This window comes from Chlorocebus sabaeus, chromosome 20, assembly GCF_047675955.1.
Source record: "Chlorocebus sabaeus isolate Y175 chromosome 20, mChlSab1.0.hap1, whole genome shotgun sequence".
NCBI lineage: Eukaryota > Metazoa > Chordata > Mammalia > Primates > Cercopithecidae > Chlorocebus > Chlorocebus sabaeus.
Window position 1 is genome coordinate 103,912,041 of NC_132923.1, and position 15,848 is coordinate 103,927,888.

At 47.7% G+C, this 15,848-nt stretch overlaps 1 protein-coding gene and 1 long non-coding RNA gene across 3 annotated transcripts in view; one reads left to right on the forward strand and one right to left on the reverse strand.

Annotated features, from left to right (window-relative positions):
* Positions 1–983: 983 nt before the first annotated feature.
* On the reverse strand, positions 984–14,963 carry LOC103225164 (uncharacterized). Its single transcript, XR_494405.3, has 3 exons — positions 14,856–14,963; positions 12,964–13,062; positions 984–8,152 (listed from the first exon to the last, which is right to left on the reverse strand). It is a non-coding gene; the product is annotated as an uncharacterized lncRNA (long non-coding RNA).
* The window catches only part of TRIM62 (tripartite motif containing 62), a 36,942-nt gene continuing 34,245 nt past the window's right edge, over positions 13,152–15,848 (forward strand). The window contains exons 1-2 of one of the 2 annotated variants that reach the window (XM_037996642.2): positions 13,894–13,976; positions 14,476–14,945. In XM_037996642.2, the coding sequence (XP_037852570.1) occupies positions 14,538–14,945 (408 nt within the window). In that variant the 5' untranslated portion in view covers positions 13,894–13,976; positions 14,476–14,537. Of the gene's footprint in view, positions 14,946–15,848 lie in introns of both variants that reach the window. The other variant, XM_007979516.3, reaches the window with a different exon arrangement.

The window sequence follows — 15,848 nt, forward strand, 5'->3', positions numbered from 1 at the left end:
CAGGCGTCTTGCTATTTCTGCTCAACAAGGGACTTTCTCTAACAGGCAGTATTTGTTGTATAGTCCCCCTTTGGGTTAGCCAAGACTTTATCACATTTGCGTCCCATCTAAGGTTCTCTCTGCCCAATCTTGATTCTCCCCATTTTGTCTTTTCCAGGCATTACCCCTCAATAAACCCCTTGCAACTCCTAATCCCGTCTCTGCATTTACTTTCTGGAGGACCCAACTAAAACAGCATGTGAATTATCCAGATTATTTCATCTTCTGACTCTGTCCTAGCAATCCTTTTCCTCTCATACTTTGTAATTTTTTTTACCATGAGATTATCTTCAGTGGGAGTTGTTTTCTATAGAAGTCCTGTGTGCCCTGCATTGTGGAGGAGAACCACAGTTAGTTTCACAGGAAGATCCATTAGTTTAGCCAGTTCCAAGACAAACTTTATGTCAATTTCTTGGCTAGGGTTGCCCCAAACACCACTGCCACCATCACACAGTTAATGCAAACTTGTGAACTTAATTCTCACACCCATACTAATGCAGAGTGTGATTACAATTGCTTCCAGGTGACTCTTTCCTAGCTCTTTTCTACCTTTTCTAGCTCCACCTGAGCTTTTGAGCTCAGCTCTATATTTTTTAATGTATTTGTTATATTTTACCTAGCATTTCTATTTATTCAGAGTAAGAGATAAAAGGGACTTCTTTCTACAGTACCCCATAGTCAATGAAAGTAAACTCTGGAACCTGCATGTGTGTGTATATATATGTGTGTGTATATGTGTATGTGTGTATATGTGTATATATACATACATACACATATACACACACATATATATACATGTATACATATGTATTTCTATATAATTTATATTCTTGGTCATACTATTTTTTAACTTTTTATTTTGAAATAATTATACATTCATAGGAAGTTGCAGAAGACTCCCAAGTACACTTCAGTTTCCTTCATTCAGGGAATGTACTCAGGAATCTGCATTTTAGCAGGTAATCAGAGGACTCAGTTGTAGGTGCAGGTTGTTGCAGATGCTGTCAGTTCCCCATCCATATCCCGTGGACTTTTCCTACCAACTGTTAGCATCCACTCTTTTTTTTTTTTTCTTTTTTTTTATTATACTTTAAGTTCTAGGGTACATGTGCATAACGTGCAGGTTTGTTACATAGGTATACATGTGCCATGTTGGTGTGCTGCACCCATCAACTCATCAGCACCCATCAACTTGTCATTTACATCAGGTATAACTCCCATTGCAATCCCTCCCCCCTCCCCTGTCCCTGTGATAGGCCCCGGTGTGTGATGTTCCCCCTCCCAAGTCCAAGTGATCTCATTGTTCAGTTCCCATCTATGAGTGAGAACATGCGGTGTTTGGTTTTCTGTTCTTGCGATAGTTTGCTGAGAATGATGGTTTCCAAAGTGGGCAAAGGATATGAACAGACATTTTTTTTTTTTTTGAGATGGAGTCTTGCTCTGTCACCCAGCCTGGAGTGCAGTGGCGCGATCTCTGCTCACTGCAAGCTCCGCCTCCCAGGTTCACACCATTCTCCTGCCTCAGCCTCCCAAGTAGCTGGGACTACAGGCACCCGCCACCTTGCCCAGCTAGTTTTTCGTTTTTAGTAGAGATGGGGTTTCACCGTGTTAGGCAGGATGATTTCGATCTCCTGACCTCGTGATCTGCCCGTCTTGGCCTCCCAAAGTGCTGGGATTACAGGCTTGAGCCACCGCGCCCAGCCAGCATCCACTCTTAACCAATGACTCTCAGCATTGGTATATAAATACCCTGGTTCCCTTACCCTTCATATGAGTTATTTCTGAGGCGTGTTTTGCACCATTTCCCAGAGTCTCCCTGATAAATTAACCTTTAATAACCCACTGTGGTAGCACTCTTATTGTCTGCCTTCCTTTTCTTTATCACTTCCCACTTCTCTACCCAAATAGTCACTTTCCAAATAAGCTAATTTAACTCAAATATTTGTGTGGTGGTCTGAATCTGGTCTTCTAAGCTCAGACTAGAAGTGGTCTTAGATCCCAAGGATGGATTCTAGGATTGTAAAATTTGTCAGCCAATGGCAATAAGATCCAATTATTGATGGTATTTAATATGTTGTAGAGGCCTAGGATGAATTGGGGGACAAGATACAGATACAAGGGGATACAACCATTTATGAAGTCTCTCTAGCATCTGAGAGATGTGGAGGCAATGGTAGTTAAAGAACTGGTAGTTAAAAAACTGGAGTTTGTTGGTTGTTGTTAAGTACCACTGAAGTGCTAAAGGAGGAAAATGATAGGGTCAAATTAGTCAACCACCAGCCTAGGGGGTGGTATGAAACCTAGAAAGCCACTATGACAGCATTTTAAAATCCCCTAATTTCCTACAGCTGGAGGGCAGATAGGTCTGAAAACCATGTCCAGAACCTAATGATGAGAGTAGTAGAAGTGTCTCACTCCCATTTGCTAGAGGATAATAGGCTTCCTTCTCTTGCCTGGAAACTATGCAGGGGCCTCCCCTAAGGCAGATGCCTTGCAAGATGATCCTTATCCTCTTCAAGATCTGCTTCTACATTCTCTTGCATCTTCTAGGTCAATCACTAGGGTTAAATCTCATCACTCAACCATTGAGGAAGTACTATCTCTGCTTAAAGAAACAGGATTTTGGCCAGGCACAGTGGCTTATGCCTGTAATCCCAGCACTTTGGTAGGTTGAGGCAGGTGAATCACCTGAGGTCAGGAGTTTGGTACCAGCCTGGCCAATATGGCAAAACCCTGCCTCTTCTAAAATTACAAAAATTAGCCAGGTATAGTGGCACACACCTGTAGTCCCAGCTACTTGGGAGGCTGAGACAGGAGAATCACTTGAACCTGGGAGGCAGCGGTTGCAGTGAACCAAGATTGTGCCAATGCACTCCAGCCTGCCTGGGTGACAGAGTGAGGCTCCGTCTCAAAAAACAAACAAAAAAACAAAAAACAGGATTTTTACTAAAAGAACTGCAGGACCTGCTTAATAGGTACCAATAAAAAGCTGGAAGATGTGCCTGGGAATGGTTATTGAGGCTGCTGAGTCGAGAAGGGGAATGGAACATAGGGATGGATAAGAGAAGAGTTGTAGATATGGAGGAAGTCTCCTGGGCCTCTGCATTTATCCTCCTGGCAAGAACACTTGGAGCTGGGATGGTTCAGAGGACAAAAGGATCAGCGTCCCATCAGGAGGTAGAAACCACACCAATAATTTAAATAGAGATCTAAATGTAGTGTATTGTTAAGCAGGTATAAAGTTATTAAGTAGGTAACTGCAAAGGTAAAAAGAGAATGCTAAGTTGTCACAAAGGTAGCAATGACAAAAGCAGATACCATGTGCAGGGCTGGTGAAACAAAATAAGAAGTGGAATTATCAAAACTTAGAAGCTTACAAGAGAAGTTCCAAGAAACCCAAACTCAGATCTCTGAGGAGGAACACCAAAGTGTTGGAAACTGGTGCGAGGAAGTGTTGGGAAACTGCAAACTGGATTCAGCTGCTGTTAAGGAAAGATGCTGCTGATGCCAGGGTGAAGAAGCATTGCTAGGGTGATGCTCACAGGAACAGGAAGCTGACAGGAAGTCAATAGGAGGAAGCAAGTCCCTCCTTCCTGCTGCTGCAGCATCAATTCCCTCCTGCCCTCTTCATTGGCAGGAGCAACTGGCAATGCTGGAATGTGAATTTCTGAACAACAGCCCCAGCACTACACAAGTTGATACAGAAGAGTGGTTGTGGTGCTAAGAGACAACAGCTTAACAACTGACAAGAGTTACAATAAACGATGTAGAAATGCATGAACTGACATAACTGGAGAAAGCAGTCAAAAGTTCAGAGGAGAAATGTATTGCCTAAAACCAAAAGACCACCAGCTTAGTATGTTTCCAGTACACCTTCACTGGAGCAATAAAGCATGAGCTGCTGAAGGGGCACTGACATCCTTGAGCAACTCAGTGATGGCTGTCCCTTCTAGGTTATGTTGTAGCTGCTAGGGAACTGGAGTTCCTACTGTTTGTTAATAGTGACAATAGGATTCCAGAACAGCAGAGGCCAGGTAGCAGCACTTAACCATCAGACACATACTGTATGGAATTACCATAACGGGCAGCAAAGTCAGAAAGTCAACCAAGGGGCCCTTACCCACAGAGATCTGTGGGATTACTAACAGACCCTGGAGTTCCTAAGGGCGAGATCAATGGGTGACTAACAAGGGTACTGCTGCCCAATATAATAAAAACAGATCAAGAGCATGTAATGTGAAGACTGATGTGAGTCATCACAGTGGAAAATCACTATCCCTCACCCATTTTTCATGCTCAAACTAGTCCTCAGACCCAGTACCACAGTAACTGTACACAGGAGAACAAAAATATCCAGATATTTCTACAGTTTGGGGATTCAGGGTCCAGACTGACACTGATTCCAAGGGATCCAAATTGCCACTATAGCCCTCCTGTTAAAGTAAGGAGATATGGAGGCAAGATGATAAATGGAGTCTTTGTCAAAGCCCATTTTACAGTGAATCCATTGGGTCTTCACACCCTCCTGCAACCATTTTCCCCATCCCTGAATACCTAATTGGGATTAGTAAACTCAGCAGGCATTAAAAACCTCACATCGGTTTCTTAATCTGTAAAGAAACTGGCGAGGGTCACCCAATGCAGAGGTGACAACTGTCATAACACACATGAAGCACCTAGCACAGTGCCTGGCACTCGGAAGTTGCTCATATATATATAATATGCGAATTTCTGAACCCCAGCCCCAGCACTACACAAGTTGATGCAGAAGGGTGGTTGTGGTGCTAAGAGGCAACAGCTTAAAAACTGACAAGAGTTACAACAAACGATGTGGAATATGTGTATATATGGGGGATCAACTGATTATATAGCCAGAGTTTCCCACTGTAAGTTGTGTACTGTCATATCCACCAAACTATATAGTCGGGTATGTGCAACGGTAATCCATTGAAGGGTAGACATGGAACATTGTCATGGACTAGGCCTGAGCAGGACCAGAGGTTACAAATAAATTACAGAAGCAGGCCCAGAATCCCCTGTTGTGACCCCTGCATTGGAACCTCTTCCCTCAGCTCACACCTATGAACTCATGAGAGATTCCTGATGACTAGGTGACAGAGGAAAAAGCTTGGGCCTGGTGTATGGACAGGTTGGCACAATAGGTTAGTGGAAAACAAAAATGCACTCTTGCTACACTACAGTCCCACTCAAAGGCTCCTGAAGAACAGTCATAAGGAGAATTTTTCCCAGGGGCAGATCTTTAGGCGGTGCATTGAGTCTTCAACTTGGTGCAGAAAGAGTGGTGGCCTGAGGTCAGGACTCCCAGGCAGTAGTGAACAGTTCAGCTGATTGCTCAGGGACTTGTGAAGAGCAATACTGCAAAACTGCAGTTAAGGAAGTCTGGCGAAGGAGCATGCGGATTGATCTTTGAGAGAAGACACAAAAGTGTGTGGGTCTCTGTCTCATTTCATTGTCTACCAGAGGGTGCCCATTGCAGAGAAAGTGCCAAACAATCAGTTAGATAGGATGATTCATCCAGTGGAAATGAGCTTACCTCTCTCCTCAGCTGCACCAGAGCATGCACAACAGACCCATGAACTGAGAAAGCACGGTAAGAGGGACGGAAGCCATGCATGGCCCAACAGCATGGACTTCCTCTGGCCGAGGCTGACCTAGGTATTACTACTACTAAGTGTCCAATCTGTCAAAGCACAAGCAGGGCTGAGCTCTTGACATGGTACCACTCCTCAAGGAGGGCACTCTGCCACATGGTGCCAGTTGATTACACTGGACTCAACCACCCTGGAGGTGCTATGACTTCATGGGACTGACACAGATTTGCCTTCTCTGTCCACAACGTCTTCATCAGCAGCACTCTCTCAGAGTTCCCTGGGTGTGCAATTTATCATCATGGGATTCCCCCATAACATGGAGAAAGTGAGCACATGACCTTGTTATTCACTGGTCCTGCTATTTACATATCAACCAGAGCTGCATCCTGAGAAAATGTTGGAAAAACCACTTGAAGGCCTAGCTAAGTCATCAGCTTGAAGATGGGGTTGAGAACCTGTCCTTACATGTTTTTCTTTTCGTTTTATTTGTTTGTTTGTTTTTAGATGAAGTCTCATTCTGTCGTCCAGGATGGAGTGCAGTGACGCAATCTTACTTCAACCTCTGCCTCCTGGGTTCAAGCGATTCTCCTGCCTCAGCCTCCCAAACAGTTGGGATTACAGATGCCCACCACCACGCCCGGCTAATTTTTGTGTTTTTAGTGGAGACGGGTTTCACCATGTTGGTCATGCTGGTCTCAAACTCCTGACCTCGTGATCTTCCCATCTCAGCTTCCCAAAGTGCTGGGATTACAGGCGTGAGCCACTGCGCCCTGCCTCCCTTACATGTATTTCTACACTTTAGACAATAGCTATTGTAAGGGTGCTACATCCCCGACAGGCAGAATACATAGGTCTGGAAGCCACAAAATGAGTGGCTTCTCTCACCTTTATTCCCAATGACCCACTCGGCAAATTTATGCTTTCTATTGCCAAAGCTTTAGGCTCTGTTGAACCAGAGATCCTAGTTCTCAGAGGGTAGGGAAAGATCACTTCTATTAGAGGACATAATTATGATTTTACTAAACCTAAAATTGTATCTGCCTCTGGTAATTTTGGGATCCTCATGACAGCAGACCAGCAAGCTAAGAAAGGAGTTTCTGAACTGGCAGAAGTGACCCCTGCTGGACCAGGTAAGGGGCGTCTAGAAAGGGTGGTAGAGTCGGAAGCTGAGCATCAGTTACACTTCAGGACCAACTACAGCAGTGGGGTCTGGAGCTTGTCCCTCCTCTTATCTGTTATCCTTTCCACCTCTTCCTCCTCCTTCTTCTCCTCTCTTCTTGTAAAAAATCGTGACTTTCCACCACCCAAAGAAGCAGTGACAGAACATGAAACTTAATGTGAATGCAAGTTTATCTGAGCAGGTGCAAGGGTGAACTGTGACACATAATGTCAATGCCCTGCCAATTTCTCTCAAACCTGTCAATGTATTCACAAGACTTCCGACTGCCAGCATCCACATGGTAGCTGAGGGATCATTTTCCCAGAACTACAGAGAGCTGACTGTACACATCACAGTTCACAAGTGCCAAGGAATTAAACACCACTGGGGAGCAGCCTCAACACTCAAACATGGTGTATAAATACCCTAGCTCCCTCACCCTTTGGGTGTGATGCTTCTGAGGCATCAATCATTCTGAGGTTTTGTACCGTTTCCCAGAGTTTCCCTGCAGGATAAATCTTTAGTTCCCCTTTGTGACAATAGTGCACCCTTATGGGGCTGCCTTCCCTTCCCTGTATCACCTTCCCACTTCCCTATTAGTGTTACGTGTGCTCCCCAAATAAACTATTTTCACTTTAGTCTTTACCTTAAGGTCAGCTCTTGGAAGAACCCATTCTAAGACACATGTGGCTCAAGAACTACGTATTGAGAAGCACTAATTTAGAGAGTGAACTCATTTCTATTTTTAAAAAATGTCTCTTTCTCTCTCTCTCCCACAACTCCCCTTCTCCTTTCCCCTACACCCGAGTGTGTGTGTGCACACATGTGCACACATATATAGAATATGTGAAAAAGATCTGTAAGGATATGATCCAAATATTAACAATAGTTCTTTCTGAATGGTGACTTCTTAGTTTTCCTCTCTTTTGTTTTTCTACAGCAGCAACTGTGTCTCCGAAAGTATTTTTAATTGGCAATTAGGAGATGATGAATGGAGTGGTGGGGAGCAGAGCCAGGCTGCAGTGAGCTGATGCTGGCCCAAGAGAATGCACAGGCCACGGTGGGCTGATGCTGGCACAAGAGGATGTGTAGGCTGCAGTGGACTGATGCTGGTCCAGGAGGATGTGCAGGCTGCAGTGGGCTGGTTTTGGCCCAGGAGGATGTGCAGGCAGCAATGAGCTGGTACTGACCCAGGAGGATGTGTAGGCTGCAGTGCGCTGCTGCTGGCCCGGGAGGATGCTCAGGCTGCAGTCGGCTGGTGCTGGCCCAGGAGGATGCGCAGGCTGCAATGGGCTGACGGTGGCACAGGAGGATGTACAGACAATTCTCTCAAGGTGCTGGGCTAGAGACAGGCAAGAAATGAGGTGGTAACTAAAGGCGGAACAACTGTAGAGAGTATCATTTTAAGAGGAACTTGAGCCTGTTTCTAGGCTGAGGTAAAGCAGCCAATGACAAGGAAGGAGACAAAAATACAGAGTCAAACGTGGTCTCATTGAAGGAGTCAGGTCCCAGAAGAGGCCTGAGGGAATTCAAGGGGTCCTAGGGGAGGAATCCGTTCTCAATGAAGGTAAGCTTCATCTTCCAGGACCAGGGAAAGGGAGTGAAGATGAATAACGTTAGAAATGCATTTATTTCCGTCATTTTTTTTTTGTTCTACTCTCTGCCTCATTTCACAGAGGACTTGAGGGTTTCTACAGATAAGTTGATAGGTTGGAGGGACTGGAAGTTGAGACATCCCCACGGAGGGGGCTCCACTTCCTCCATGGAACACAAGGCAAGGTTCCCCACTGAGAGGAAGCAAGGGTGTCACTGTGGGGTTACAGGAGCCAGGCAAATGTTTGGAATAGGGGGAAGGCACCGAGAGACAGAGCCCAGCTTGCCCATTTATAAAGTCTGCTGGGTGGAGCTGACCGCTCTGCTGTGGCCCAGCCAGGCTGCACAATGTGGAGTCATCTCCAGCTGCTTGGGCCCCAGGGGAAGAATTGCAGGAGGAGCCTGTGCGGCTTACTTGCTCTGGCTCTAGGTAAGTCACTTCTCCCCTCCACAGTTTCCTCATCTGCCAATGGGGAGAAACAAGTCAAATCTGGAGATTTGATCCTATTGTGAGGATCAAATCAAATAACACACATGAAGCACAGTGCCTGGCACTCAGAAGTTGCTCAATGTTCCTTCTCCTGCTCCTCTGCCTTCAAGTGGGCTTGAGCAAATGTAACCTGGATAGGAAGGGACGTGAATGTTGTATCTTGTATTGGTGGATGCTATTACATGCAACAATTTTAGATACAGCCGACTCTCATTACTCTCTGTAGCCCTTAAAGGAACTACAGCATCAGGCTTCTGTGAGCCTCTGGCCACATTTTCAGCAACCAGTCAACATACAACTTTTATTTATTTATTTATTTATTTATTTATTTATTTATTTAGAGATGGATTTTCACTCTATCACCCAGGCTGCAGTGCAGTAGTGCAATCGCAGCTCATTGCAACCTCCACCTCCTGGGTTCAGGTGATTCTCCTGCCTCAACCTCCCAAGTAGCTGGGATTACAGGCACCTGCCACCATGCCTGGCTAATTTTTGTTTTTTAGTAGAGATGGGGTTTCACTATGTTGGCCAGGCTCGTCTCAAACTCCTGACCTCAGATGATCCTCCTGCTTCAGTCTCCCAAAATGCTGGGATTACAGGAGTGAGCCACCGGGTCCAGCCACAACTTTGTTTTATGTGTGTTTCTCTTTAAAGACACCTTATTTAATATATGAATTGTTGATTCATTGGCATTGAACTCACAGGCAGCACTACTGTAACTCATGTCTGAACAAAGCTTATCAAGCACATGTATTTTCTCCTTAAGGCACGTCACAGCGTTCTTGTGCTTGACAACACCAGAGAGCACTTCAGCACAATGCTTGGGGCCATTTTAAATAGCAAAATCACCAACAAAAAGCACACACACAAAAAAAGAGAATAATTAGCACCAAATAAGTCACAAACACAAAAAGAATCCTTGTTTACACCATGAGAGCTGAGACAAGAAGGGAGGGTGTCCCTTTGTTCAACTTCAGCTTCGAACATACGTGTGGTTAAGTCAAGATTTTCACCTCTGCACATAAGTATGTCCACAAATAATAGCAATTGTGCCTCAAGTATTGATTTGAGGGTTACAAATAAATTTTAGAAGTAGGTGATTTTGCAAATATTGAATCCATAAATAATGAGGATCAACAGGATCTTTATTTTTTCCGATTACAAAAATATGTATAACAAACAGAGCTATCTAATGTAAAAGTTAAAGTCCCCCCATAATCCCAGCCCACAGATGAACACAATTAGAATATAGCTCTATAGAATTTTTGTTATGCAAATAATGCCTGTGATTGTGTCTAAGTCTGTGGGTGTCTATGTGTCTATGTGTATTTGGGTCTTTCTTTTCTTTTTTTCACTCAACAATAGCTCTTGGATAGCTTTCCAGAAAAAAAATTCCTGATGTTAATTTCTGGAGTGTGAATGGAAGCAGATGGCATACACTGTAGTCAGGATCTCTAAGTCTTAGTTCAGACCATTCAACCACATCAGATGTGGGAAGAGCAATCAATGACTTGCCAAATGTAAAGAAAATCAACAGTTTTAGTGTTCTGCATCTTAATGGAGATGGAATAAGGTCAAGAGAAGAACTGCTCAGAGAATAAAAGGATGGAACACTGGAAAGTAAAGTGAAAGATAAGAGACTGGGCCAGGTGCGATGGCTCACACCTATAATGCCAGCAATCTGGGAGGCCAAGGCGGGCAGATCATGTGAGGTCAGGAGTTTGAGACTAGCCTGGCCAACATGGTGAAACCCCATCTTTACTAAAAAAACAAAAATTAGCTGGGCATGGTGGCGGGCACCTGTAATCCCAGCTACTCAGGAGGCTGAAGGACGAGAATCACTTGAGCCTGGCAGGTGGAGGTTGCAGTGAGCCAAGATTGCACCACTTCACTCCAGCCTGGGCTTCAGAGCTCTATCTCAAAAGAAAAAAAAAGAGACTGACTTTTGGCCAGAGAAAGCCATATTCTATGTCCTTTGGAGGAGATTAGAGCTACATATTAAGACTATGTACTGAAAGGATTTAGACAATAGAGTAAAATAGTACCGGAGCCTCTTCTAAAGACAGCTGCAAAATTGGCTGGGCACAGTGGCTCATGCCTGTAATCCCAGCACTTTGGGAGGCAGAGGCAGTTGGATGACCTGAGGTCAGGAGTTTGAAACCAGCCTGACCAATATGGTGAAATCCTGTCTCTACTAAAAATACAAAAATTAGCCAGGCATGGTGGTGTGCGCCTGTAGTCCCAGCTACTAGGGAGGCTGAGACAGGAGAATCACTTGGACCTGGGAGGCAGAGGTTGCAGTGAGCCGAGATCACGCCACTGTGCTTCAGCCAGGGTGACAGAGCGAGACTCCATCTCAAATAAATAAATAATAAAAACAGCTGCAAAATAGTATGGAGAAAGCTGGGCTGCTGCAACAAAAGACCCAAAATACAATGGCTCTTGGAAAATAAGTTTACTTCTCACTCTCTAGTCCATGTCAGGGTGGCTGTACTTCATGCAGTCATTCAGGAACCCAGGATCCTCCCGTATCTTTGCTCCATCAGCCCTTTTGAAGCATTATTGAAGCTGGTGCATCCATGTTCCAACTCAAGAGAAGAGGAAATGGACCATGGAAAAGCAAAAGCCTCATGCCTTAAGGTCTATTTTTATTTATGTTCTATTAGAAAGACCTTAGTCACCAAGTCTCACTCGGCTGCAAGAAGAGCTGGGATGTATGGTCTCTAGTGGACCAGCCATTCCTCTGACTGCTACTCTATTATATAGAAGAATAGGAGGATGAATTTTAGTGGACAACCAGCAATTTCCATCACATCTCCTTTATTTGAGGCTTGGTATCTTCCTCTATAAAATGGAGATAATAATATAAACTAGTTAAGGCTGCTTTGGGACTCAAATCCAATAATATATGTGAGAACGCTTAGCAAGCCGTACTGTGCCAGATAAGAATTTCTCATTGATTTTGCCCTCTAGACCACCAGTTCCTTGGGAGCAAGGAGCATAGTTTATTCCATCCCCTCACAAAGACCTGCTCGGAGTCAGCATCAGTAAATACATGTTGAATAATGAAGTCACTGTTTCATCCATCATCAAGTCTTTTTTTTTTTTTCATTTCATTTCAAATGCTTCAATAATTTAGACTCTGCCCTGTTCACCTTCCCCACCCACTCATTAGGGGTGCACATCAGTGTATCAGTTGGGATTCTCTGGGTTGCAAAGTGACAATGCACTACTGTTAAACTGGCTTATGCAATAAGATGGACCATCTCACATATCCTAAAGTCCAGACTCTGAATCAGAATAAAAGTTTCTCTTCCCTAGGACTCTCTTGGCCTTGCCCTCCGTTCTCTACCTGCTGTATCCTCAGACTGGGAGCAAGATTGCTACAGCAACTCCAAGCATTGCCACCAAACACATCCCAGCAAAGGGGGCAGACTATTTTGAAAAGTAAAGAGAACTTTTCCTGAATTCCGCTCTCTGCCATAGGCCTCCCCTTTAGTTTTTCAGGCTGGACCTGCCCAAACCATCACTGGCAGGAGGAATGAGACCACCATAATGGACTTGGACCAAACAAGACTCACTCCTGGAAATGGGCTGGGGTCAGCCTTCCTTTGGTCACACGGGGAAGGGGCCACCTGAACAAAATCAGGGCTCTGCCTATAAGAAAAAGTCGAGTAATTGCTGTTGCATGAACAACCAACTATTTTTCTGGCAATGATGGAGATTCTGGGCCAGATGAGGGTGTGATGGAGAAAGTGTCTAGAGAACTAAACTGAGAGCTTTTTCATCAACTGTACCTCAATAAAGTTTAACACCAATGAAGATATTTCTGGAGGAGGCAGAACTGGTAGCCACCCTCAATGCCTCATTTCCCTCACCCCCGTATCCAGCCATCACCAAATGTCACCGTGTCTGTACTTGCAATACCCTAGCCTTCTCTCCTTACCCACCGTTGGGGCCCCAGTTCGGGTCTTGCCTCCTGCAGGCACGATGACAACAGCACCTCAGGGGTGCCCAGTCTTTCCTTCTCCTGCAACCCATGGCGTTGATGCGGTTATTCAACTACACACCTTTACTGTGTGCTGAGTGCTGTGCATGCGCAGACACATCGGAAAAGCTTCCTGTCTTCTTCACCTTGCAGATGGTATCATGAATATCTCCGAGACTTCCTGAAACCCAATCGGACCAGGTCATTTCCTTGCCTGAAAGCCGGATGCCTTCAAGAAATGCTTTACCATGACCCACAATGCCCTCCAGCCCACCCAGGCCCCTTCTCCAACCCACCCCCGACGGTACAGAATTACTTGCACTTCCTTCACTTCGCTCTCCCCTTTCACGCCTCTATGCTTTTGCACAGGCTGTCTCCTCTGCCTAGAAATCCCTTATCCCCTCTCCATCTGGCACACAAGACAAATTTTCCTATTACTTTTCCTCCCTCTCTCCTGCACCACCCCTCACCCCTTACACACACACACGTACACACACACAGCACTCCAGAATTGTTTGCCAATGGAGCAGCCTCCGGGGCCAGATGTTAGCCAGGGCTTTCCAAACTTCTCCCCAAGCACTCCTTAAGAAAGTGAAGAGGAAATGGAACCCCAGGGCTTAGGAGTGTGAGGGCCTTGAACTTGCTCTAAGCAAGCGGGGCATTTCAAGAGTTTTATCTTTATATTTTATGCAGAAGTTGTATTCCAAACATATTCTTGTTCATTTTAATACAAAATATGATTTTTTCTACATCTTCAAATCAATGATCCAGAAAGATGCTCCTTGTTTATTTGTCGTGCTCTCAAATTAGCTGCTGTCCCTGCTCCGCCTCGCCGCGGGGACCATAAGCGAGACCTGGATGCAGTTCCAAGTACACACCCCAAGGAACAGCTGGGGAGCCGGAGGATGGTGGGGGCGGGGCGGGGGTCAACTGGCTGGCGGCCCCGCCCCTCCCCCGCCCGCTGCGGGGGCGGAGTTGCTTGGGTCCCGCCCACGGGGGCGGGGAGGTAGCCGCGGCCACCGGCAGCTCAGATTCGGCTGGTTCCGGGTTGAGAGGCTGCGCTGGACCGAAGCGGTGGCTGCTAAGCCCGCGGGGGTAAGGGTCCGCGCTGGGCCAGGGTTTGGGGCCGGGATCCGGCAGCTGAGCGGGCCGGCACCCCTCCTCTTCTCTGCAGGTCACAGCCAATGTACGGCTCGGCCTGGCTGCCCCCTCCCCCAGGATTCCCCATCCCCAGCTTCTCGCCCTCCCCACAAAGCCCCCACCCCGGGATTTCGACCCCTTCAAGGGATCCACCCCTCTCCGGGATCCCCTTCTCCCAGCTCCTATCCCTTAGGACTGCCCCGCCCCCTAGAACCTCCCCGCCAGGATCTCCGTCCCTCAGCCGCTCACGGCCTCCTCCCAGCGTCCATTGACTTGAGCTCCCCACTACCTCTAGACCGCACTCCCGGACTGGCGTCCCAGGGAGTCTCAGCCGCGCACCCCTTCCTCGCGTTACCCTCATTCCGGACAGCACCCCCTCCCTTCTCCGGTAGCTCCTACCCCTGCCTGTGCGGGCCTCGTCCCCGCGCCCAGCCCTCGGTGCTGCCTCCAACAGCGCCGCGCTCTCTCAGCCGCCCCCCTGCCCCTCGGGCCCCCCTCTCTGCCGCCCCCGGCGCCATGGCGTGCAGCCTCAAGGACGAGCTGCTGTGCTCCATCTGCCTGAGCATCTACCAGGACCCGGTGAGCCTGGGCTGCGAGCACTACTTCTGCCGCCGCTGCATCACCGAGCACTGGGTGCGGCAGGAGGCGCAGGGCGCCCGCGACTGCCCCGAGTGCCGCCGCACGTTCGCCGAGCCCGCGCTGGCGCCCAGCCTCAAGCTGGCCAACATCGTGGAGCGCTACAGCGCCTTCCCGCTGGACGCCATCCTCAACGCGCGCCGCGCCGCGCGACCCTGCCAGGCGCACGACAAGGTCAAGCTCTTCTGCCTCACGGACCGCGCGCTGCTCTGCTTCTTCTGCGACGAGCCCGCGCTGCACGAGCAGCACCAGGTCACCGGCATCGACGACGCCTTCGAGGAGCTGCAGGTGCGCTGCTCGGCCGGCCTGGGGCAGGGGCGGGGCGAGCTGGAGGTGGGGTCGGACCGGGGGTGGGGTCAGGGCTGGACTGCGGGCCAGACCCAGTCAGAATGGCCCCGGGGCGGGGCCGCCGGCAGGGTCAGGGCCCTATCAGGAGTAACACGGAGCAGGGGGGGCGGGGCCGCCGCGGGGCGGGGCCGTGGGGGCGGGGCCTTGGGCAGTCCGTACCCGGCGGGATCTGAGACAGACCTGGAGTAGGGGCTGGTCCGTGGTTAGGAAGTCGAGGACGCGGATGGGACGGCGGAAACGAGTGACATCAGAACTGGACCAGATACTGGGCTGGGGCAGGGTTGTGAACGAAGTGGAATCAGAGCTGGGGAAAGGCAGGGCCGCTGTCAGACTGAGGGCGAGGCCGCGAAGATGGGTCTGTACTAAATCGGGTAGCTGAGCTCTGGTAGGGGTTCTGTGTGGCCGGAGACTGGATCAGATGTGCATCAGGACTAAGGGGAGTACAGGGGCTAGAATGTGCTGGACAGGTGAGGGTGAAATCTAATAGAGGGGTATAAGATAGGGTGCCAAACTGCTTGAGAGGGCAGGTTTGAGTGCCGAGGGTTAGACCAAGATGTATGAGGGGTTAAAACTGAGATCAGCTCCAGATACTCTACAACAAGTTTAGATTTAAGCCAGAGTAGAGGCCAGATTGAGTGGGGCCAGGACTTGAAAAGTAAAGATTTAGAGAATAAGGCCCAGATGTACGGTGATTCAAGAAGGGAGGGTCTAGACCCTAGACTCTAGGAGTCTCTACGGGTTTTTGATGACCTCTTTGGCTCTGTCCCCTACATCAGGACCTTTGAAGACTAAGCGAAATGGTACATGCAGAGGGACCTGAGCATAGTTGGCAAAGAACTCTAA